Source organism: Galleria mellonella, unplaced genomic scaffold (assembly GCF_026898425.1).
Source record: "Galleria mellonella isolate WM207_F2 unplaced genomic scaffold, CSIRO_AGI_GalMel_v1 utg90, whole genome shotgun sequence".
In the NCBI taxonomy this organism is placed as follows: domain Eukaryota; kingdom Metazoa; phylum Arthropoda; class Insecta; order Lepidoptera; family Pyralidae; genus Galleria; species Galleria mellonella.
In genome coordinates this window covers 1,548,150-1,571,937 of record NW_026442172.1, presented here as the reverse complement: position 1 = coordinate 1,571,937, position 23,788 = coordinate 1,548,150, and the positions used below count along the sequence as shown (strand labels likewise).

Below are 23,788 nucleotides of genomic sequence, written 5' to 3'. Positions count from 1 at the left end.
TTCTTAATCTACGACGTTCGTTTGCCCAAACGTCGTCAGTAACAGCTCAGAAACCATAAACGGTAAATGTCTTAAATAAATTTGATGACCCATAAAAGAGTAAAAATGCAAAATTATCAAATAAAAATATTTGGTTCAGAGATATGTTTACAGAAATGGCGCTACAGAATCAGTCTCATTGACTTTCAATCAATCATGTGTTATTTAATTTTATCATTAACCTGTAATATTCTTAATCTATGTCTAAATACTTGAAGTTATAACAGTCCGTTCAATCACCAGCAACACAGGCCAAGTAATTTAGTAATATGTCATTCAGTCAGTCAAATTATATTATTTTTAATTCCCCATAATATTCAAAATAGCATTTAAAATAAATTAAAATAAAATACTTTAATATATATTTAATTAAATATATTTTATCAAATCATATAATTATCTGTCCTATAGAAGTTCACAATGATTCAAATTAAGGTGCTTTATCCTTTTAATTACAGGTTATGTATTATCGTACTAAGATGTAAAATAAGATAATTGAGTATTTTCATTTACAGGACACGGTTGATTCAAGACGATTTGAAATAAATTCCAATTCTATACATTTTGGGCCGTGGCATATTTCGTATAATATCAGCTGTATACTACCGAGTGTGTGTTCGACCAAAGTTGTATGTGAGAGAGACGACGATCAATTTTGTCAGTTCTGCATGTAAGTAACTTTGATTGTAGTTACTTATTAATAATGTATTTTTTTTTCACTAATTAAACTGCCTTTTAAGCATATCCATTGACCTCTAACTATACAAAGTTTGGTGGAAAAATTCCAATGTTTTTGATTATACTTAAAATTGATCTACTGTCTTTAAAGTTATAAATTAATATATTAATCGATTTGATTGATTCTAGATATTGCAAAGAACTGACAATACCACATTTTCCTGATATGGTATTTCCTAAGAATATACTTACATTGACACATAAAAGTGGTGCCAGTATAAATTTTAATCCTTTGGATGCACTAAAGCGTGTAGCAAATACAGTGGAAGCTATAGAAGTTGCATGTGCCGAGGCATGGCAGGAGTCTAGGTATGTATTCTTTATTTGATTTTGAAAAACTATGGTTAAGAAAAAGAATGTTAAATTTTATTATTTTTTTTCTCATTTTTTAATGAAGAGCTATTCAACATCATAACCATGGATGGAACCCCATGATACAACTAGTACCTTCTATAATATCTTTGTTTCCTAACAATATAAGCAAGACAGTGCAACTACTAAAAGCTTAATACAGATAGAAACAGAATGTAATATTTAAAAACATTTACATAGGTAAGGAAGGTATATGAACATAATAATGAAAACATTTGGAAACAAATTTTTAATTTGTTAATTTTTGTCTAGACATACTACATACAGGAGTATCCAAAAAAGGGTTTAATGTTGTCAGGGTTCAAGCATATTATATGTATATGAATTTCTTTATTCTACTATAAATTCTAAATGCATTTTAGAATAATTTGCAATGACTATGTGTTTAATCTTTTTTAATATAGTTTTTGGCAGTCGATGTTTTTCTAATTTACAGAGTAAAATGTACTTATTTACTTGTAAACATGAAAAATTACAAATGCAAGCTAAATTATTTATGACTATATGATTTTGACCACTTAATTATAAGAATTAAAATTCATTTTCAGTATAATTGTGTTTTAGTTTATCATGTTACTTAATGCATCATCAATTATGTTGCAAATTTGATAATGATAAATAATAAATATAATTAATTTTTATTGTTTATGTCTCTTATTATAATTGTCAAAACTTCACTCATGAATTTTTTCTGCATTTCTCTGTTTTTATAAATAATTGTTTTTAAGATAACCATTTAAAAATTTTAGGATTATTTGTTAAAAAATAACTACATAATAGGTTCAGCTATTGTAAAAGCTGTAGATAGCTGTTAATTTTAAAATAAAATAATTTTTAAACTACATTTAGTAATTTAAGTTAGAATTATTAGATTATCTTTAATTTGTCAAAGTAATCTTGAAAGTTACTTTTCTTAAAATCCATTAAATTGAACTCATGGCCTTGTTATAAATAATAACATAATGTAATAAATTCTTTTCAATGCTATTAAAAAGAATTTATTACTAATTTAATGTCACATGCACATATAATTAAAGGCAGGATCTTTATTAGAAAGTTACATAAACTCATTACAAGAGTAGTTTTACACAAGAAATTATTTATATCACACTGTTAATTAGGACTTATGCAAAATTTTCTTTTAAGACCAGATGCGGGAAAGAAAAAAAGAACATTTGATTGGACTTTCGCAACTGATTATAAAGGAACATTCACAGATAATATTGTCATTCAAGCTACAGATGAAACTATAAACTATGATATATTAAAACAAAAGGAGCAAATTTTGTTCTACCATGATCTCACACTGTTTGAAGATGAATTGCATGATCATGGAGTTTCCAAGCTTAGCGTCAAGATTGTAAGTAATTTATGAAATATTATAGATAAATTATAATTTTATCTTTAACCATTTATTTCTTTTTATATATTTAGTATTTTTTAAAAATTATCTGTGACTTTAAAGTACATCTTACAAATTCTTTTTATATTGTTCATCCCCCTCCACAAAAGTATACAAATAAAATGCCTGTGCATTTTACTATAAAGTGGTGTGGTCGCATTTTTATAACACTCAGACCTTAAACTATTGACTAGCTGTCAGCTATAGTCAGCTATAGGAGGATAAATTGTTGTTTTTTTCTGATGAGTTATTTAATAAGTTCACTATTGAAAATATTAAAAATACTCATACCATCGTCATATAGAATAAAACATAGAGTATACTAGATTACTTGTTTGAGAATGAATTTCACAGTGCTATAGCATAAGCATGTTTATTATCATATTCTTTCACTGTTTTTGAGCATTAGATGCAATATGGATTGTGTGTAATTATTTTAAATGTATTAACTTAATATTATTTTCATTTCAGAGAGTAATGCCCTCATGTTGGTATTTGCTGTTAAGATATTTTTTGAGAGTGGATGATGTGTTGGTGCGATCAAATGAAACTAGAATGTTTCATATGCTCAACTCAGACTATGTATTGCGAGAATACACAGTAAAAGAATCATTAGCAAAAGACTTGAATGTTAGTATGGTTTTCAAAGTTATACATATTTACCTAAACAAATATTATTATAAATTTTTATACAATAAAGTTTAAATTGACAAGGAAAAAAATTAAAATACTACTGATTTTTTTTTAATTATTAGGCATGTTATTACTGATGTAAACTTTGATTAAATTATTAATAATGTAATCACAAATTTTACTTTATAAAAAAAGTTTAGATATTTGTAATATATGGACAAATTGACATAAGTTCATCAATGATGACTCTTTTTATTTGGCACTGGTATTTTTAGGGTTTACTGTTGTGTTGGTTCCATATTAATATAATTATATAATTTTGACAAAATTGAAGTAGTTTTCTTTTTTGTACAATAAACTTTATTGACTTAATAAAGAACCGTATGAACATGTATCAAGTATTAGGTATAATAAATTATTCAACTTTTTCAGATACCTACAGCTCAAATGAAGGAAGCCGATGACGTTATTCCATTCCTACCTGTGAAAGAGAAAGTTACAGAGAAGTTGATAGTAAATTTTTAAAGAAATTATAAAATAAGATTTAATGATCTCTACAGTTATGAAGTATTGTGTAAAATAAGTAATAATAATAAAATTAATCTTTTATATAAAATTGTGGTCTTAAATTATTGCCTGCAAGTAAAGGTACATCAACCATTATTGCATTTATAGTAGTTGTTTTATTTTTATTATCACCACCATCTTATTTTTGGTAAATCCAATAACTAAATGTTTGAAAAAATAAGTTGTAAAACAATATTTCATTAGAAATCAGTACTTGATCATAGGTATACGTAATAACTAAAAAAAAAAAAAAATAGAGTGACAGAGGGATGAATAGACAAAATGTCGTCATAAGGGTTTCTTTGTACCTTTTTAGTATGGAACCCTAAAACTATCCTTTTTTTTTGTAAATGGGATATAGTTAGAATAATATCTGTGTTTAATAATATAATCCATTCTAGGACTCTTGCAAACAGATAAAAGGGAGAAAATCCGGCCGCCACTCACTACCGAATTAAAACCACTTTGGGAACAATCAATTGAGAAAAATGCATGGAAGTTCCTATTATGGACCTATGTCCCTGTTGAGGGATAAAATTAAAATAGCGTCATCATAAAAAAATATAATTTTGGGATTTTTCTAGAAAGACTTTTTAAATTAATGTAATAAGAACTTCACTTAATTTTTTACTTTTGTAATAAGAACTTCACTTAAGATAGAAGACCTTGATTTGTGAACCTTATAAGATCTTGTTTTTGTTAGCTTTATGGAGGGGAATTTCTGATATTGATTTTGTTAGATTATTATATATATATAGATATTATAGATTATTATAACTAAATAAGTTTGCGACATGTGATTGGTAATTTACAATCAATTGTAGCAATGTAAAAACTACGATATCCTGATATGGTCTCGACAAAACTTTTTATTTTGATTGAGTTCTTAATAATGGTAACATACAAAATTACCATAAGCGTCACAGTGTATTCTGTGATGTCTACGTTTATGTCTATAGGTGACGGTTATCATTTTCAATAATGTGGGTCGTTACCTTGTTGGCCATTTCAACTTGCATTATAAATATTATATTTCTGCAAAAGTTTATGACATCTGTTGTAAGTAGATGCCTTGTAAATGTTCTAGTAATTTACATATTATCATAATATGTATAATATTGATAATAATGATTATATTTATTCTTACATTCATACCTAAATATTTATAATCACCCTTAGTTTATTTCTTTCATAGATATCGCAGATTTAAACGTGACGGTCATTGACGATAAATTGTTGTATGCAGCGGCTACAGACAAATATTATTTTCAAGGGCTAGATAAACGTTGAAAATTTTACAGAAACCAACAAATGAAAATATGTTTTTATTACTATCAACTAGGTATTTAAAAGTCACTTGAAAAGGACAAGGGCAAGGTTATTTATTTATTAGCTTTTATTTTTGTGTGCTCTTATTTTTTTGGAAGTTTATAATTTGACTTAAATTATTAATATTTTATATTGTTATTGTAACTATATTTCGAGATATCGTTATAAATTTTAAACCGACTTAAAAAAAGGAAGGTTATGTGTTGGATTGTATATTTTTATGTATGTCATTTCTCCGTCAATTGTAGACTGTTTTCAATAAATTGTTTTTCAAAAGAGTATACTCTTGAGCTAATCGCATTATTATCAAATCAGGCTCTGACGGTGGAATCCCAGGAAAATCAAAGAAAGCCTTTAAATGTTATATACACATATATGGTGTTTTATATTTTTTCAAAACTTATTTAGATTTTTATATATTAACTATTCACTGAGATACAAGCTTGGCCTAGTTCGATGGCTAGTAGATCTAAATAAATAAAATTTGTAATTAAATAAAGACATTAATATTGTTATATTTGCATCTGGTAGTAATCATTTTATGTTGCAGAGTTATCATCTTATGATGAAAGACACAACAATGATTAGGAGTTAAGGGATAATTCCTTGAATACTATAAGGACGTATAGACTTAGGCTTTTTCAAGCTGATATTTTTTTTCATGGATGATTAGATGGAATAGTAATGTCCGTTTTCGCTATCGGTATACGCTGACGAGACACCAGAGAGAGATGATATAAATTTTTTTTTATACAACTTAGAATGGCAAACAAGCTGATGGCCCACCTGATGGAAAGTGGTAACCGTCGCCTATACACATGAGCAGTACCATGGACATAACCAGAGTATACTGTTTCGCCCATGATACTTTCCATGCGTTGCCATTCCTGAGGACTCAGGTGTTATTCCTCCGTACTAGTGGAAAAATTAAGGGATAAAAAAAATAATCAAAATATTCTGCGATTTTTCAAATGTCTATATCTTTGAAAAAAATTGATCGTATTGGAGTAAAGAAAAAGCAATTTAAAGCTTGGAAGTTTTTAATTTTTTAAATTTAATTTATTGTAAATAATTAATTTAATTAAAATGGATCTTGAAAAAATATTCCAAGTAACACGATTCGCGCAATCTTAATGAACATCAAAGTAAAAATTTTTTTAGAATTTTCTCGGTCTTATTTTTGGTGTACGGATGAAAAATTTTTTCCGATTTGACTACCTTATGGATTAGATAGGTTGTTCATTTAGCTTCAATTTGTATTTTTGGTTTCGATATGACTATTTCTGGCTATCGGACTTTAAAAGAAAATGGATCATTTTCTCTTTGTTTATTCAAAAAAAGCTGTAACTGTTACAAATGTAATGTAAATGTAATGAATACTTAATAAATATTCACATCTCATATTGGCTCTGCGGTACGGAAATCGACTCAAATGTTAAGTTTCGTAAAACGCACTTCCAGGGAATTTCAAGCAAAGATTAAAATTAGCTTATACAACTCCTTAGTCCGAAGTCGGCTAGAGTACTGCAGTGTGGTTTGTAGTCCGTTCTACTCATGTCTATCACAGCGAATAGAAAGTGTACAGCGTGCACCTGGCTTGGTTTGCACAGAATATATCGCACAGATGCCTCTACAACCAGCGTCTTAACTTCTTCACTATGCAGACCCTGTCTGATCGTCGCCGCCTGCATGATTTGGTATTTCTCCATAAGATTACGTATCATGATGTGGACTGAGCTGTTGAATGAAATTAAATATGTAGTTCCTCACAGTATCCCTAGGTATCCTATCAATAAGATTATTTATGTGTCACTGTGCAAAACTAATTTAGGATGGAGTTTTTTTTTATACAACTTAGAATGGCAAGCAAGCTGACGGCTCACCTGATGGAAAGTGGTAACCGTCGCCTATAGACATGAGCAGTACCCCCCCTGCGTTGCCATTCTTGAGGACTCAGGTGTTATTCCTCTGTACCCAGTAAATTCATGCCGTATCCCACCCTTCAAACCGAAACACAGATATGCAAACACAACTGCTTTACGGTTGAAACACGAATGGGACAGAGGTACCCAAGCAAGGTACCCAATGGAGTGCTCCGCTTGCAAGAATATGCAATAAGTATAATCATATATGCGGTTTAGATCCGGATATAGACGTAAGCCATAACTCGTTGGCCGTGTTTCGCGGTAAGGTACTGAAGACAATGTAGGTTTGATGGTATTGCCTAGTCTTGCTTTATATTTGTATTGAATTTTGTAACGAAAAATATGTAATTATAAATTCAGTTTATTATATTAATTATATTATGACATTTATAAGTATGTAAACTGTAATCAACGTTGTGTACGTCTGTTATAGGTATGTATATCAGCATGCTACACAATACCTAATTTGAAATAAATAAATAAAACGTATTATCACTGAAAATAAAAAGTTAAAAATAGAAACTAAAACTCATACTAAAGTAAAATTTGTATACTAACTTATAGTTCTATAATAACAGTTTGATTGGATTTCTAATTGTTGTTCGGGATGTAGTTTAAAAAAATAAACCGACTTCCAAAAAAAAAGTAACATTTAGTTACATTAATGAAATAGAACGAACACGTACACGTATATTCAACCTATATTATTTAAATTAACAAAATTTTACAATTTATATACAGAAAGTAAGGAACAGGTTGGCAAAAACTGAAACAGTGAAAATAGACCATTATTCGGAACTGAAATCCGGTGGAAACTCTGTCTGGAAAATTTAAAAATTATTGCTGTTTTTTTTTTATTTAAAGTCATGTAGTTTATGATATTATGTCATAATATAAAGAAATAATAATATTTTATAGTGAAATACTATGAATTACCAAGAAAAAGCAATGTAATTAAATAAAATTAAATATGTATTTTTAAGTTATGTACGTACCTATATTCCTGTATTCCCATTCTTAAAAAGAGACGATGGCTGTCTACATTCGAATCGTACGCGGGCCGCAGTTGACAATTCTCTGCGGGCCGTACTTTGTCCATCAATGTTCTAGACATTTATCTGAAGGACAAATCGTTTTTTGTATCAATACATAGATATATATGTATACCTATATATATACATATTATTTCATGATAATATATAAAACGATAATTATCTATTATAATTAATTTAAATCAATAGAGAATTGGTCTAAGTATGTAGTGTGTCTCTTCCTTTTACTACTTGCAAAGTATACCAAGTTATTACATAGAGATGGATTTTGCATTATTCATATTTGGTTAGTAACTAATTAATATATTTAGTTGATAATAATAATAAATAAATGGTTATACTTAGATACATACCTAGTTATATTGTGCCTACCAATTAGTTACAATGCACTATTTTAACATGTAATTAGAAATAGGGCTACAAACATAAAGAAGCGGAATATAATACGTAAATTCAAGCCGATTTAGAAAAAAAAGTTAGTTTCCCAACTGTCCTAATCAAAAATCGAATATTGTATTTCATTTATGCAGAGCAACGTATCTATTACTACGATCATCATTAAAATTATAAAACATTCGCTAAGAAAGGCCAATTCTAACCATATTAGACCATATTGGTAATGATGCTGGTTTCAAATCTATTTCTGTACTGCAGTGGCAGGATGTCTTCAATATACAATTGGCGAATACGTTCGAGTGGAAAATCTATTAAGCATGCAACAGGGCATAGGCTGGCCACACTCTTTGACTGTCGTTGAGGGACACCAAGCTCTCATGAAGCTAAGCATTACATTGGAGAACCAACAGTCGTGTGAAGTTACAACTCCGGCTGGTGAAAGATTTAACGTACTACATCCGCCTAACAGCAGGTAAGCAATGCCTATTACTTCTTAACATGAGGTAGGTAGATAATACCTTATGCAGACAAGGGATGTTTTTTCCGCTAAGAAAATTTTCTTTTGCGTCTAATAAATCCGACGAGAGACAATATTTGGAGTAAATGTTAGTTTGTTCATAATGAAAACTCTATAATGGATAATAACGTATAAATACATGTAATGTATGTAATGTGTAATGTACATGTATATGGTTCATAGAAAGGGAAATTTTCTTTACGAAGAAACCGTCCATATTCTCAGACCATAGATATAGTATATCATATTATGCACTGACGCAGTCAATGCAATCAAAAAACGAGACAAAAACAATTATACTAGTGTATGTATTTTGAAAATATATTCATGGATCAGACCTGAATTTATATGGAATTGAAGTTGCAAAAGGAGCAAAAAAAAAAACCACGTATTTGTTATAATAAAATATAATAAACAAATACGTGTTTTTTTTTCGATTTATATGTGTGGACGCTCAGAACTTTAATTGGATTTAATTATATATTTTTTTCTATTAATTCTTGTACAAAATTTTTCATTTAATAAGATAAATTTTTATAGTGTTTTGTACTTACGTGAAAAATATACAGTTTTGTGTTTTTTTGTTATGTATATCTAGGAACATCATATTTTATTTCAACAAACTACATTCACTTAATACTAATCGTACATTAAAATTTAAGAATAAAGTTTTATTTTGTTCAAACTTCCGCCAAAGCAGCTTCTATTATTCAATTTATATACCTTATAATATAAGGCCTTACGCACGATAATGCTATGTAAAAGAAAAAGAAAAGGTTTTTGCATTTTGTACACGAAACGGTAATTTTGGAGAAATTTGTAAAATGCAGTTTATTTGTTGAGATTCTAGCATAATCATATCATAGCTTGATCATACTTTCTTATCTTTATTTTGTACCTATGCCATTATTATTTCTATTTTGTTATTATCACTGTATAATGACAATGAAATAGATTTACTAATAGTGAGTGTAGTGTAAGTATGGGGACTTATTGACATTGACACCATTACTATGGGAGTTGATTAAGGACATTTGTGCAATGATTGAAAGTCAAACAGATGTACCGGTATTAGAAGGGGGGAAATAAAACGACGTAATGACATTTTTAAAATTAAGGTTTCAGTTGAATTGACGCTTACAAAATACTCGTCTCGCCTCGTTGTCGCCAAACAAAGGAAACAAAGGAAGCTTTGCATTTGTGATGTAATAACCTCACAATCTTTGGATACAAATCATGTTTTTATTTGCAACTAGCTTTTGCTCGCGGCTCTGTATGCATGGATTTTGGAAGTACGAAAACTAATAAAATAAATCATTTTTAGCTGGCATATTAAGATAAAACATTACTAGATTTTAAGTTAGGTAAATCTTCAGGAACACTTTATGGAAACTATATCTAATTTGGTGCAGTAGTTTTAGTAGAGACCTATAAGAATTTTAATACGATTGTTGTGCTTTTTAAAATTTTTGGAAAACCGACTCGAGGGGTCTTAATAAGAGAAATGGAAACAGAAGAGCGGTCAATTTACAAATCGTACTTATATTTTTACCTAATTGTCTATACTATCTACTATCATTATTTACTAAGCACTATTATTAAACAACATTCATATATATATATGTATACCCAATAGTTTTGAATATAACCTGTCAGGTTCAGTACTGCAATACTTTATTTTTCTGTAGAAATAGATGGTCCATATGCATAAATTACATATACTGCATCAATAATGAAAAGTTTAGACAGAGCAGTAAACTAAATTATTTAATAGCATAAAAAAGTGCGTGTTGCCAGTGATGACTTATGGAACCGAAACATGGTCCTACATGATTGCCCGTATGCAAAAGCTTCAAATTACTCAGTGGCCTATGGAGAGGGCTATGTTCGGATATTCTTTGCGTGATAGAATCTGAAAAGAGGATATCCGCATTAGACTGAAAGTAACTGACATAGCCCGAAGGATAAGCAAGCTAAAGTGGCAATGGGCTGGTCAAATAGCTCGAAGAACCGACAACCGACGGGGAAGAAAGGTTCTTGACTGGCGACCTCGTACTGCAAACGTAGTGTAGGACTCCCTCCCCCCACTAGAAGGAGTGACGACCTCAAATGCATTGCAGGGAGTCAGCGGATGCAGGTGGCTTATGACAGTTAAGGAGAGGCCTATGTCCAGCAGTGGACGGATAATGGCTGAAATGATGATGATGATAAAAAGCTAGCTAATAGCTATCGCTAAATATTTTTTTATACAAATATCTGGAAACTAGATGTGACAAGGTCACAGTAAATTCGACTCACAACAAGTGTTTGACTGTTATGGTAGTCATATTAATTTTATACAATCCTTATGCAACTTAGGACTCGCACAATAATGATACATTATACGAGGTGTGTTCAAAAAATAACAGGAATTTTTAAATTTCGCGGATTTATAGAGTCCGGATGCCAATTTTTTTATTATATATCAGTATATGCTCCTGAAGTATGATTACTTTGTCCGTGGTAAGCGCTAAGGGCAGATGTGTCAGAGACCAGAACACATGCCACGCAAGTTTTTCGAATGATGTGTTTAAATATAATTTATTTCAAAATTCTTGAATTTTTAACAAAAACAGCGGAGAATGGAAGTGGCTCAGGAGTTACTAAATAAAGTCAACAACGATGCAAAATTACTCAAACGTGTTATTTATTACAATTGACGGAATATAGGTTTACGGATATGACGTCGAAACTAAAGCTCAGTATTATATCTTTGATCCATTTCTTTTGACAAATGAAAATCGCTGAGCTTATAAAACACGTCTAACCTTAGCGATTGTCACAGATAAAGTAAATAATACAGCTGAACATTTTATAATACTTTAGAGGCACATATACCATTATAATAAAAATTATACTAATCAGACTCTCTAAACTCGCGAAATTAAAACCTTTCCGTTAATTTCTGAACACACATCATATATCCGTCAAGCATAAGCCGTGTAGACTAAATTGCAACAAATAGATCACAATATATCGAGATTTACGTACATTTATACTCGTGCCTTACATACATTATGATTTGCTTAATGGAATAGTAACCTCACCTGCGCTGTCACTGTGTATATTAGAAGGGGTACCATTAAGGGATAATAGATGAGGATGAAGTCTGGTCAGTCCCCTCATCGTAATTAAATCAACAAAAATTAACTATGATGGTTTTCAGAAGAAACCGCGTGGTGGTCCAGCTAATAAGGTATATTGTTAGAAATGAGATCATTAATTCCTAATACTATTACTAATAATCCCTCTCACCGTTTATATTGTAATAAAGATTTTGTTTAAGTGGTTTTAGTAATGGAACAAGAGGTTAATATCTTCCGCTTTACGATGTATCGCAATTTTTTTCTACTGGCCACTATTCTGGAATAATGGTAGATGGTACTTATACATAAAAATGGTTTATTTTCAAGGTACGAGAAATGGACTGGCGGTTGTGGTTTGAGAGTGCGGCATGTCGAGGCTTCAGACGAGGGACGTTGGAGACTTACAGCGTTCAAACCGGGTAGGAATATTACAGGATGGAGCGAAATACACGTAGAGGGTAAGTTTTTAATGAACTTCAAGAACGAAAGTTTCTACTGTGCTTATCATACAGCCACACATATATTATTATTTGAATATAAATTAATTAAACATGAATTAATAAGCTTTAAGACATTGACGTCATAATGATAAAATATTCATACAATAAGTAAATAGTTTATTCGTTACTACATTTTATAGAACCGTATTCCAACAAGAATAAAAATAATTTTAATTAAGTAAGCTAAGTAAGTTTTCAAGAGTACATTAAATTTTAATTTCCAATTCAGTTTTCATATACATTTTCGTGACAGGCATTGCCAGAGTTCTTTGTATTATATCCTATATTCAAAATACTCATAATAATTTATCAGTGATTTTAATCAATAAATATAATATCCGTTTACTCGATTATTATTATCGACAACGATCGCAATTAATTATAATGATTATATTAATGTACTTGTATGACTTTATGAAAGGTATGCACATAGGTATGCACGAAGAACTAGCGTGGTGATTCACCACAATTCGCATGTTTGCAAACAGCTGGTTACCTGTTGATGTCTACAATAACACTAAGGCACATTTACGCGTATACATAAAATCGACTCTAAATGATTTCTCTAAAGAAACTTTGGTATTTTAATTTATTACAGATACTTAAAAGAGTAGCTTGGTTATGGTCTTTAGTAGCCTGATTGGATATTAAAAAAATATCTTTGAATTAACTTCTATTAATTTACGTATCTATTTATCTATATACACAGCGCAATTAAGTAGGTAGACTAAATTAACTATCAACCTTACCATCTTTCATCATCTTCTTAGCAGATAACAACATTCCGAACCCAGCAAAAGAGCCATAAAAATAGCGATTTAAAAGAGCTTGTATTATTTTATTGTATTTGAATAAGGAACATTTCTATTCTGTTCTGTGCTTGATACGTTTTGTACTTTCTATCATAAGTGTATTCCAAAAGAAGGATGTTATCAATTGTCCGTATTATATTCCGCTAGCTTTTACCTGCGACCGGGATATGTTTACTGACTGCAATGAATATATCGCGCGCCTATATGCTTTTTCATCTCTTATAGTATGTGTATTTCATATTTCATGCTGATTGGTTAAGCAGTTAAGGCACTATAGGATAACAAAAAAACTCACTTTCACATTTATAATATTAGTATCTAAGGATATTAGTAAGGGTGAGACTATGTTACGCGATTCATCATCATCATTATATTAGCCGTTATCTGTCCACTGCTGAACATAGGCCTCTCCATAGACTGCCATGAGGAACGACCCTGAGCCCCCTGCATCCACTGACTCCCTGCGGAACATTTAAGGTAGTCTCTCCATCTAGTGGTGGTCATCCTACACTAGGTTTTCGTATATGGGGTCACCGCTTAAGAAACTTTCTTCCATGTCGTTTGTGGGGGCTTCGAGCTATGTATTCATCTCATTGCTACTTCAGTTTGCTTATCCTTTGTCGGCCACTTTGGTTCTTTTGCGGATATCCTTATTTCGGATTATATCATGCAAAGAAACTCCAATCGTTGCCCTTTTCATACAGGCAATCGTGTAGGACCTTGTATCGGTTCCATATGTCATCACTCGCAATGCTGAGGTGGACCAGATGCTAGCAACGGAGTTGTTAGATCCCTAATACTAACAATCTCTTCCCTCCCGACTATTCCCTTAGGGATTATAATCGTGGACATATTTAATTATTACACCATATAATAATGTGGTGAATAATATAATAATTTAATTTGAAATGTTATTATATTATATTATATTTCAGAGAATTTATCGTCGTATCCAGCGTCACCGATATCCATTATTGACGGCGAAAAACACAAAGAGATAGAATTGACAACACTCAACAATAATTATTGTCTTGTCACTCAACCATTTTCTGAGAGCTCGCTGGTGTCTGGACACTGTCGTGTGACGATAGATCGGGCTACTAGAGCTATTCAGGGTAACTGGAATGTGCTTCTTGGGATACCTGGTCGGGTATCAGAGATGCACGTAGGACGGCGTGTTGATGTAGAAGGTATAGTTTTATTTTGTTCTATAGCTAAGTATTTTATTACTTTAATCTTATCCTTAATTATGCCATAACTAGCTTCAACCAGACATCGTGATAATTACTTACCTACCTTACTTTCTAATTTTATCGGATTATATTTAATGATATGTCATAAGTACCTACTTATACGTAGATAATTATTAATCATGGATAAAAATCATATTTTCCAAGTATCTGTAAATATATTCCATGTATTTATATGTATAATGATCCCATTTTATATTTATTTATTTAAAAAAACCAGCAGCATTTTACAAATAAAATTAACAAATATTTTATTATAGAGTAGTTCTTTTTTTTAATTAAATTCTAATAACATCTTCATGGATACCTTTATCCCATCCACGTTTCTGACGTGAAATAGTGGGATATGGTAATGAAATTATAGGGTGTAGAGGAATAACACTATAGTCCTCAGAATAGCAACGCAGGGGTATCATGGGTGTCTGTGTCATAAGTAAGTATTGTTCATGTCCATAGGCAACGGTAACTGTTTTATATCCAGTAGATACGTTAATTCGTTTGCCATTTTTAAATTAAAAGAAATTATATAGTAATTTATGGGTGAAATTGTATTTCATTTTTTAAGCGTTATAAAAGAAAATTTACAGGCAATCTGAATTGTTTTGCTACTATGTTACCAGTTTACGTAGTTGATATTGGTTATATGGGAGTCAATCCTATCGGTTGCAAAAACAATTACGAAAATCCGTTCAGAATTTTTATTTTGCAACAATATACTTCGAAATATTTTTGTTTTGCAACAATTAAATTAATTAATTAAGTTGCATAAACAAATTTAAAAACATCTGTTTATATGTAGGTATACTACTACATACAAAAATGTTCTTTGGCATATGTTTTTTATAGGAGTGAGATTTCTTTTCTAGACTTATATATAATATAATAATATATAATATAATAATTTTTATTTCAGACTTTTTGGTCCATTAAATATTTATTAGTAACAATATTCTTAAAAAAAAAAAAAAAAAAAAAAAAAAAAAAAAAACTAATATTAGTAAATTTACATACACAATACACATACACACACATACACACATACAATATATTAAGTAGTATACAGATAATCACCGCTGCACAATTCCATTGGAAATTGCGCAGCAGTGATTAACGTACACACAGTCCAGCCTGCTTGCTATCATACTCAGGATGCTGTTGGTGCTGGCACGTACTCTGCGCACCAGGGATGCACACCTTTTTCGCATCGTGGCATAAAAACAATCTACACGATGCTCAGCGAACATCCCTGACGCGCTGCAGAATCGTGGCAGCCCCATCAACACCCTGAACGCGTTATTATATTGGATACGGAGGTCGCTGTAGGATTTTTGAGTATATACAGCTCACAGGTTGCATGCATAGAAAGATGTGCAATGTGATCTAAATAACGTAATTTTAACTTGTCTAGAGCACCGTGCAAACCTGCGTGCTATCATATTCGCCCTCACCGCCAGCGCCCTCCGCTCCCGTTCAATGTCATCATCATCTTTGAGATCCGAGGCCAATTGATGTCCTAAATATTTAAATTTATACACCCTCTTCAACGCTATACCCTTAAGTTTAATATCTGGAAAGCCTATTGAGTTTTTGCCTCTGCTCTCAAAGACCATGACCACACTTTTCACAGCATTGTATATCAGTCCGTGGCATGCAGCATATGACTCGCAAATAGCCACGAGTTTTTTAAGCCCACATATCGACGCGCTGAGCAGCACCATGTCATCAGCATAACTTATATTATTAACATTAATGCCGTCTATGTGACAGCCGATACGGGTACCACTCAAAGCAACAATCAGATCATTAATATACAGATTAAATAGTACCGGCGAAGACAACCCTCCTTGCCTCACACCACACTCCAAACTGTATGACTGCGACATAGTCCCCGCCCATCGCACGCTATTGAGCTGATTTCCATACCAATATTTGCAGATATTTATGAGCTCTGATGGTAATTGAAAATTTTCGAGCTTTTTCCACAAGATGTCATAAGAAACCAGATCAAAAGCTCTCGACAGGTCGAGGAAGCATGCATGGACTGGCGTTTTTCGATTTGTATAGTATCTAATAGCATGCTTAACACAAAGAACAGCGCTTTCAGTTGACAGTCCAGTTTGAAAGCCAAACTGGTTGTCATGAAGTTTTATATGCTGAGTCAGTCGAGAGTTAAGCATGCTATCAAACACCTTTGAGACAACAGTAGCTAAGGAGATTGGCCTATAATTATTTTTGTCTGTTATATCAGAAATTTTATTCTTAACTACAGGTATCACCACTGTTCTAATCATCTCCTCCGGCATGTACGAGTGACTTATACAAAAGTTAAAGAGCATTGCCAACAGTCTCGCCAAGTGTGGCCCAGCATGTTTTAGATGTTCAATACTGAGACTGTCGTGTCCTGGAGATTTACCTCTACTCATAGATTTTATAATTCGATCTACTTCACTAGCAGTACATCTAATTTCCACCACACGTCCAGTCTCAACATTCAACTCCGCACGCGATGGCCCCAAAGGGGATTTAACAGTAAAATGATCCTTAAAAAGATCAGCTATGTTATCGGCATTACTTACGCCTTCAATAGACACAGGAAGGGCAGACTTTGTACTTAGCTTCCTCGTAGCCTTCCAAAAAGACCGAAAGTCATTATTAGAATGATGTGAAGCTAGAATATCCATCTTTATTTGTTCTTCGTGGTCTTGACACCACTTTAGACGTTTCTTAAAGTATCTTCTAGCCTCACACATATCATTATAGATGGAGCCAACTCTAGGTTTACCATAATCACACCAAACATGAAATTTCTGCCTGGCATTCCTGTGTGCCTCATTAACATGTTTATTCCAACCTATTACAATTTTCTTTTTCTTACGCTTACAATGTGTGTTATTTCTACTAGCTACAGCCGCTCTCTTTAGTACATTTATTATATCATTATACAACTTATCAATGACCTGTCTATGTTGTATAACATTACAAGTCTGATCGGCACAGTTATGGAACTCGGATGGAAACTTAAGAAGTTTGAAATGAGAATGACACTCATTATAATATGAGTCGATTTGTTCTATGCCTCTGTCACCCCACAAAACATTGTTACGTTCACATTTTACTTCTTCTATCTTAGGTGGAACTACGTCTAAATTACACTCAAGAATCAGCGGAAAATAGGATACATAGGATAAAATCAAAATCATTATATTGAGACAAAAAAGGCAGTTGACTCCTAGACTACCGTGTTAGGAGTTCAATTTTATGTGTTTTTCAACCACGTCTTTTTGGCAAAATGTTCAATTTCACTTATTTAAAACGATGTAAATTAATGATACAAACATCATTTCTGTAATATATCGGATATTTTTTTGAAGTATAATAATACTACATACATTTTAATAATATAGTAAATTTATAAAGGTGTACTTATTTATTTCTATAACTTTTCCTATGTTATTACAGCGGAGCGTTTGGATGTCGGATATGTTCATGATACTGCCTCTAAGAAACTTCACCTTTACTGTAATATTCTCCATACTATTAAAAATATTACATTCTGTCGATTTCAAAAAACCGGTGCTGAGGCGGGTTACAATATTATGGATGGAATAAGTGATGGTAGTCACAGGTGAATAATAACATTTATAAAGTTTTCTTTATTTATATGTAATATTTTTTCGTAAAAAAGGATTAGCAATAATTATAACGTTTGTCCTGCAAGTTGGTGGTCGCAAGAATGTTTTAAAATTGGAATGGTGTTACCTGAAGATGGTTCATTGTATTTATTTACATGTCACTAGCACTTTGTATTATGCTTTTTGAAAATGGAATTTTCATCTTTGTATAATGGCGTACCTATTACTGTAAAAGTCCATACGTTGGTAAACCTTAAATTTTACCACCAAATTTTAAGATATACTAACGTGTGTTGATAAGTGTAAGGATTTTATAAAATAGAATTTTTGAGGCTTTCACCAAACCAAACCTAATCTAACCAACCTTTCTAACCATAAATACGAACACCACGCGTTAAACATGTCTAAATATTATATATTTTATGTAAAAACCGAATTATGGTAAATTATAATAATTACTACAAGAAAACTTTTACAACAGTCGTCTGCTTAGGTACCCTATCCCATTTGTGTTTCTGCCAGAAAGCATTTGCAAGGTTGTGTTTTGGTTTAAAAAGTGGGGTATGGCAATGAAATTACTGGGTACAGTGTCATGACACCTTAGTCCTTAAGAATCACAACACATGAAGGATATCATGGGCGATACAGTATGCTCTATTATGCCTATTGTACTGGTCATGGCTATAGGCGATGGTTACATCTTCCATCAGTTAGGCCGTCAGCTTGTTTGTCATTCTAAGTTGTATAAGAAATCTAAGTTTTCGTGGTCAGAAATACCTTTCTGAAGTTAGCTTAGATTTGGTTTGGTATAAGACCAAGAAATCATCTTTTTTTTATAAAATCCTTATATTTACCAACTTAGGTTGGTAAATTCTAAAATGCTCTTGTAAAACCTAAGATTTACTAATATTGGGGATTTTACAGTAACACATCTACTACAACGATATGCTTGCTTATAGTTATTATCGTTATAGAAATATGTATAGAATGTAAGACATATCGACAAAAATTTTGTTAAGCAAACCGAATTTAGTTAAAAAAAGAGGAAGATAATTATTTTATTAGTAGTGTCTCTAAAAGGAAGAACTTAAAAAATAATTAAAACATTCGAGATTATAGAAAATTATCAATTATTTAAAATATTGATCTCAAATACTTTTTTTAATTTACTTTATGATTATTTTTTTTAATTTTTCTTAAAGTTTTATTACATGGTTATCTCATCATCACTTGGTTTAAGCATTAAATATGTTTTTGACTGTATTTTCTATTAGTTACCTTTTACTGGAGAGAGAAGGCGCGATTTATGAGGTAATATTTTTTATTTATATTTACAGTTACTATGGTAATGGTTTTGCTGAAAAACATTGCGGCATAACTTTAGAAAATCCTACACCGGATGATTATACTACGTGGCGTTGTTCAGTAGGAGTAAAACAGTGGGTGGGTACACATACTAAGGATCAGACTCCATTGCAGGCGTTGATTAGTGTACCTCAATTGTCAGGCCGTGAGTTTATTGTTTGTATTTTTTCACATAAAATTATAAAAATCTGTAAATCGCGTTACTTACATATTTTTAACATCTATACTTATTAATTATTAACTGAGTGAAATTGTTGATATCTTTGGTATCTTTTTATCAATGAAATTGATATAAAATATTGCAATGTTAATAGTACAATTTTTTTTTTCAAAAGGAACATGAAAAGTACTTCAAAAAATGTAATCTCGTGTATTAATAGGGCTTACCGATTTCAAGTTAATATGGAAGATTTTCGAATCATGTTTCCAATGGATGCTAATAATCGTGATTTCACTTTGTGTATAAGTAATTATTGCTATATTATATTATTTTAAAATAGCTGATTTATACGACTTTGCCCGCGTAAATCATTATGTATTCTATATTTTAAGTTACAATACCTATACCACAAATGTTCATTTAAATATATTCCGTAGTTTTTGCATAATATACATCCATCTATACTTACAAACTTTAGCATTTATAATAGTAGTAGGGTTTTGGTTTTTACAATGAGTTTTTCATTTTATTAACAGTTTACCTGGTGGTAAGGGACTACCTAACTTTAATTTTGACAAATCAGAACAGAAGATGTTTAGATATCTTCTATATCTTATAAGAATAAAACAATACATATATAATACATATAAAATATGAAATAATAATTTTTATATAAGAAAATTAGAGTCATACTATTATTTAGGTATTACTATATTTGTATTTCACTGTAATTCTATATGTAAAATTTTCAAAATAATATATCAATCGATATTTAAAGTCATAATACAGCGATTAAACTAATACCAAAAGTAAAATTTACAAGTGTCTTGAAAAAGTATATTATTACAATTATTTTTATTATTTTTTAGAAACGACGATCAAACGAAACACTAACTTTGATGGCATTGAGGAACGAGTTATATTTGTACAAGAAAACATGACTTTTTCCATAAGTTGCCAATCCAATATTTCACTCGCATATTGCTGGTTCCAACACCCCAACGGTTCGCAGTTTACACCATTGCCACAACTACCTACAAATAATGAGGATCAGCTATTTTGGTAAGTACATATAAATTATAAAATATTTTATAAAATATATAAGTTCAATATTTATATTGTATGTATATGTTTATGTATTTTGTATATATATATATATATATATATATATATATATATATATATATATATATATATATATATATATATATATATATGTTATATTAAGTAGTTTAATAAGATATATGTATTTGATATTTTAAAGGTTGTCTGTAAGAGATTGCCCTAGCGATAAGACCGCTTTTTGTACCTTTATGTGTATATTTCAATCTATTTTGTATTTATTATGTTACTATATTTCACTTGAATTATTCACTTGTCATTGTATATTTTTGTTTATGGTGTAGTAAAGAGTTAAATATATAAATAAATATTATATATCTATATAATTATAGACATTTATAATAATAATTAAATTTTCTCTATTATCTAAATATTTTTTTAAGTAGATGATAATAAATGGTAATCTCGCCTGAACTATCAACATATACTAGTGGAATACCGGTGAGGGGATGATAGATAAGGATGAAAACAGGTCAATTATTCCATCTTGATGAATTTCACATGAATTAATCAAGATGGTTTCCCGTGGAGGTTGACTTGATAGAGTATATTGCTAGCAACGGAACTGATATGTCTTCGAAAAGAGTAGTCAGAAACATTTGCTCGCTGTTGTTGTGGTGAATGTAATACTAGAGCACATTCTGAGTGTAATAGAATACAGTATAGCAGAGTGCGAGCCTACTAGTGTCAATGGGATTAATTCAGTTTTTATCGGTATTTTCCATCTTCAGAGATTTAGTTAGGTATTTACAAGAAGGAGACTTTGTACAAAAGTCGTTTGCTTGGGCGCCTCTGTCCCATTCGTGTTTGTAATGTGAGGCAGTTGTGTTTGCATGGTTGTGTTTCGGTTTGAAGGGTGGGATATAGCAGTGAATTTACAGGGTACAGAGAAAACGCATGGAGGGTATCATGGGTGAAATAGTATACTCAGTTACTAGTAGTCCATGGTACAGTAGACCATGGTACTGCCCATGTCTATAGGCGACGGTTACCATTTTTCATTAGGTAGGTGGTCAGTTTGTTTGCCATTCTAAGTAGCATAAAAAAAAAATAAAAACCCAAAACGTCTTTAGTACACGCCGGCCAGATTTGAACTTACGACCTTTGCTATCCGTAATTAGTTTGTTATTCATAACGGCCACAACGCTCTCTAAGTAATTGTTGTATTGCTTACAAATAACTCTATATTAAAAAAAAGGATCTATTTCAAATACTTGTAATAGGTATTTTGGTCTTCTAGATAAGTTGCAAGCGAATCCATCGATGGAACCTTTGATCATTCTTATGAACTCGCTAGCGATAAACATTCGTTGTATCATTCTAACTCATGGACTCGCTTGTGATAATGGTTCCATCGACGAATTCGTTTGCCACTTGTCCAGGAGGCCAGTATAGAAAATTTAATAGATATGTATAATAATCGCCCCTTTGATTTCAATACACACTACATATAGTTGCAAATAAGTTTATTTATCAATGTTATATCTATCTTATATCTAATTAAATAATTATAATCCAACGATTAAAGTTAATAACAAATAAAAGATACAAATATATTATATATTACTAGCTGATCCCGCAAACGTTGTTTTGCCATATACATTATTTCTAGAAAATAGTTTTTTTTAGTTCAATCAAAAATAGCTAACACTATAAGTGTGTTAGGATTTAATTATGATTGAAAGAGGAATGAAGCATTGCAGGCAATTAAAGTATACTTATTTAAGTTAATAAATTATTCAAAATAACAAATACATATTAAATTACAATTCTTGATAGCTATCGATACATCGATAATAGTTTTTTTTATATTTCTACTAATAATTATGGCAATTAAAAAATAAACCAAGATTAATCTCTCAGCGCAATGGAGTATACAATATTTTTGGTCAGTGCGTTTTTAGCCAATACAAACAATCTGGATGGTTTCCTCACGCGAGAACATGTCACGTGTAGTTGTCCTTGGGAAAAGCATGGTGTACCCAAATCTACGCCACAGACAATGTTTGGCCTTGTGACTTGTTGATCGTCATTACCAATGCTAATCTAATTGGGAATTGAATGCGTTTGAATTCAATTGGCACATCTGTAGGAATCATAGGGATTCATAGGGTAGGGTAGGGATCATAGGGTAGCAATACATTTTCGCTTCTGAACTTGCCATTCAAAATGCTGGCTTCGATAACGTTTCTAATAAATGTGAAAATTTAATAAAACTAAAAGTCTGCGTATTGACCAAATCAACTTTACTTGTATATAACAAACTGTTAATGAACAAACGAATTCAAAAATACCGACAAACATTCCGCGTGACGATCTAGCCAAAGTGAAGTCCCGGACGTCCCGCTGGCCCATGAACAGCGAGCTCCTATTCAGCATTGTTTACACAGAATAGAATTTGGATCCATGCCGATAAGTAAGCCGTGCAATGGTTCAGATGGTGTTTCAATTTCCGTTAGTTTAATTTTCCTGATGAGCAACACATCCCGACTGGCTTATTTTTAAATTTAAGTGCATGACAATGCGGACACACCTTGTCTAAAATACCAATGACTACTTAATAGCAACTTAAAAGTAATAACAAATTCACTATCAGAATAAAATTAACATGAGAGTTACACTGAAAAGTTAAAGTGATATAATGATGTATAACAGTCACCGCTACGATTGAGACAAATAAAAAACAAAAAAAAATGGACGAAAACTGTAAAGAGAGTAAGAGAAAGGCCGGCTTCGTCCTCATCCCTACTCCGTAATGTAACTGATCGATTGGTACTTGATCAATTATCGACCGGTGAGGGTTGATGATTAATTCAAATTAAGAAATAAGATATAATATAAGCAAATTGTAA

General features: G+C 31.2%; 2 protein-coding genes and 1 long non-coding RNA gene across 3 annotated transcripts in view; 2 read left to right on the top strand and 1 right to left on the bottom strand.

Moving 5' to 3' along the window:
* The first annotated feature begins 305 nt into the window (after window positions 1–305).
* Window positions 306–3,856, top strand: LOC113509118 (TIP41-like protein). The gene is made up of 6 exons (XM_026892410.3): window positions 306–474; window positions 555–709; window positions 907–1,086; window positions 2,296–2,509; window positions 3,023–3,181; window positions 3,617–3,856. Exons 1-6 carry the CDS (start codon window positions 460–462, stop codon window positions 3,707–3,709), a joined length of 816 nt encoding a protein of 271 aa, XP_026748211.2. The 5' UTR covers window positions 306–459; the 3' UTR covers window positions 3,710–3,856.
* Window positions 3,857–6,102: 2,246 nt separating this feature from the next.
* LOC128202346 (uncharacterized) lies at window positions 6,103–9,804 on the bottom strand. Its single transcript, XR_008253724.1, has 3 exons — window positions 9,525–9,804; window positions 8,001–8,123; window positions 6,103–6,817 (listed from the first exon to the last, which is right to left on the bottom strand). It is a non-coding gene; the product is annotated as an uncharacterized LOC128202346 (long non-coding RNA).
* Window positions 8,206–23,788, top strand: part of LOC113523533 (uncharacterized) — a 19,109-nt gene continuing 3,526 nt past the window's right edge. Inside the window, exons 1-7 of the mRNA XM_052902358.1 lie at window positions 8,206–8,343; window positions 8,712–8,925; window positions 12,423–12,553; window positions 14,343–14,597; window positions 18,117–18,282; window positions 19,627–19,799; window positions 20,684–20,876. Of these exons, the coding sequence (XP_052758318.1) occupies window positions 8,319–8,343; window positions 8,712–8,925; window positions 12,423–12,553; window positions 14,343–14,597; window positions 18,117–18,282; window positions 19,627–19,799; window positions 20,684–20,876 (1,157 nt within the window). The 5' untranslated portion in view covers window positions 8,206–8,318. The remainder of the gene's footprint in view (window positions 8,344–8,711; window positions 8,926–12,422; window positions 12,554–14,342; window positions 14,598–18,116; window positions 18,283–19,626; window positions 19,800–20,683; window positions 20,877–23,788) is intronic.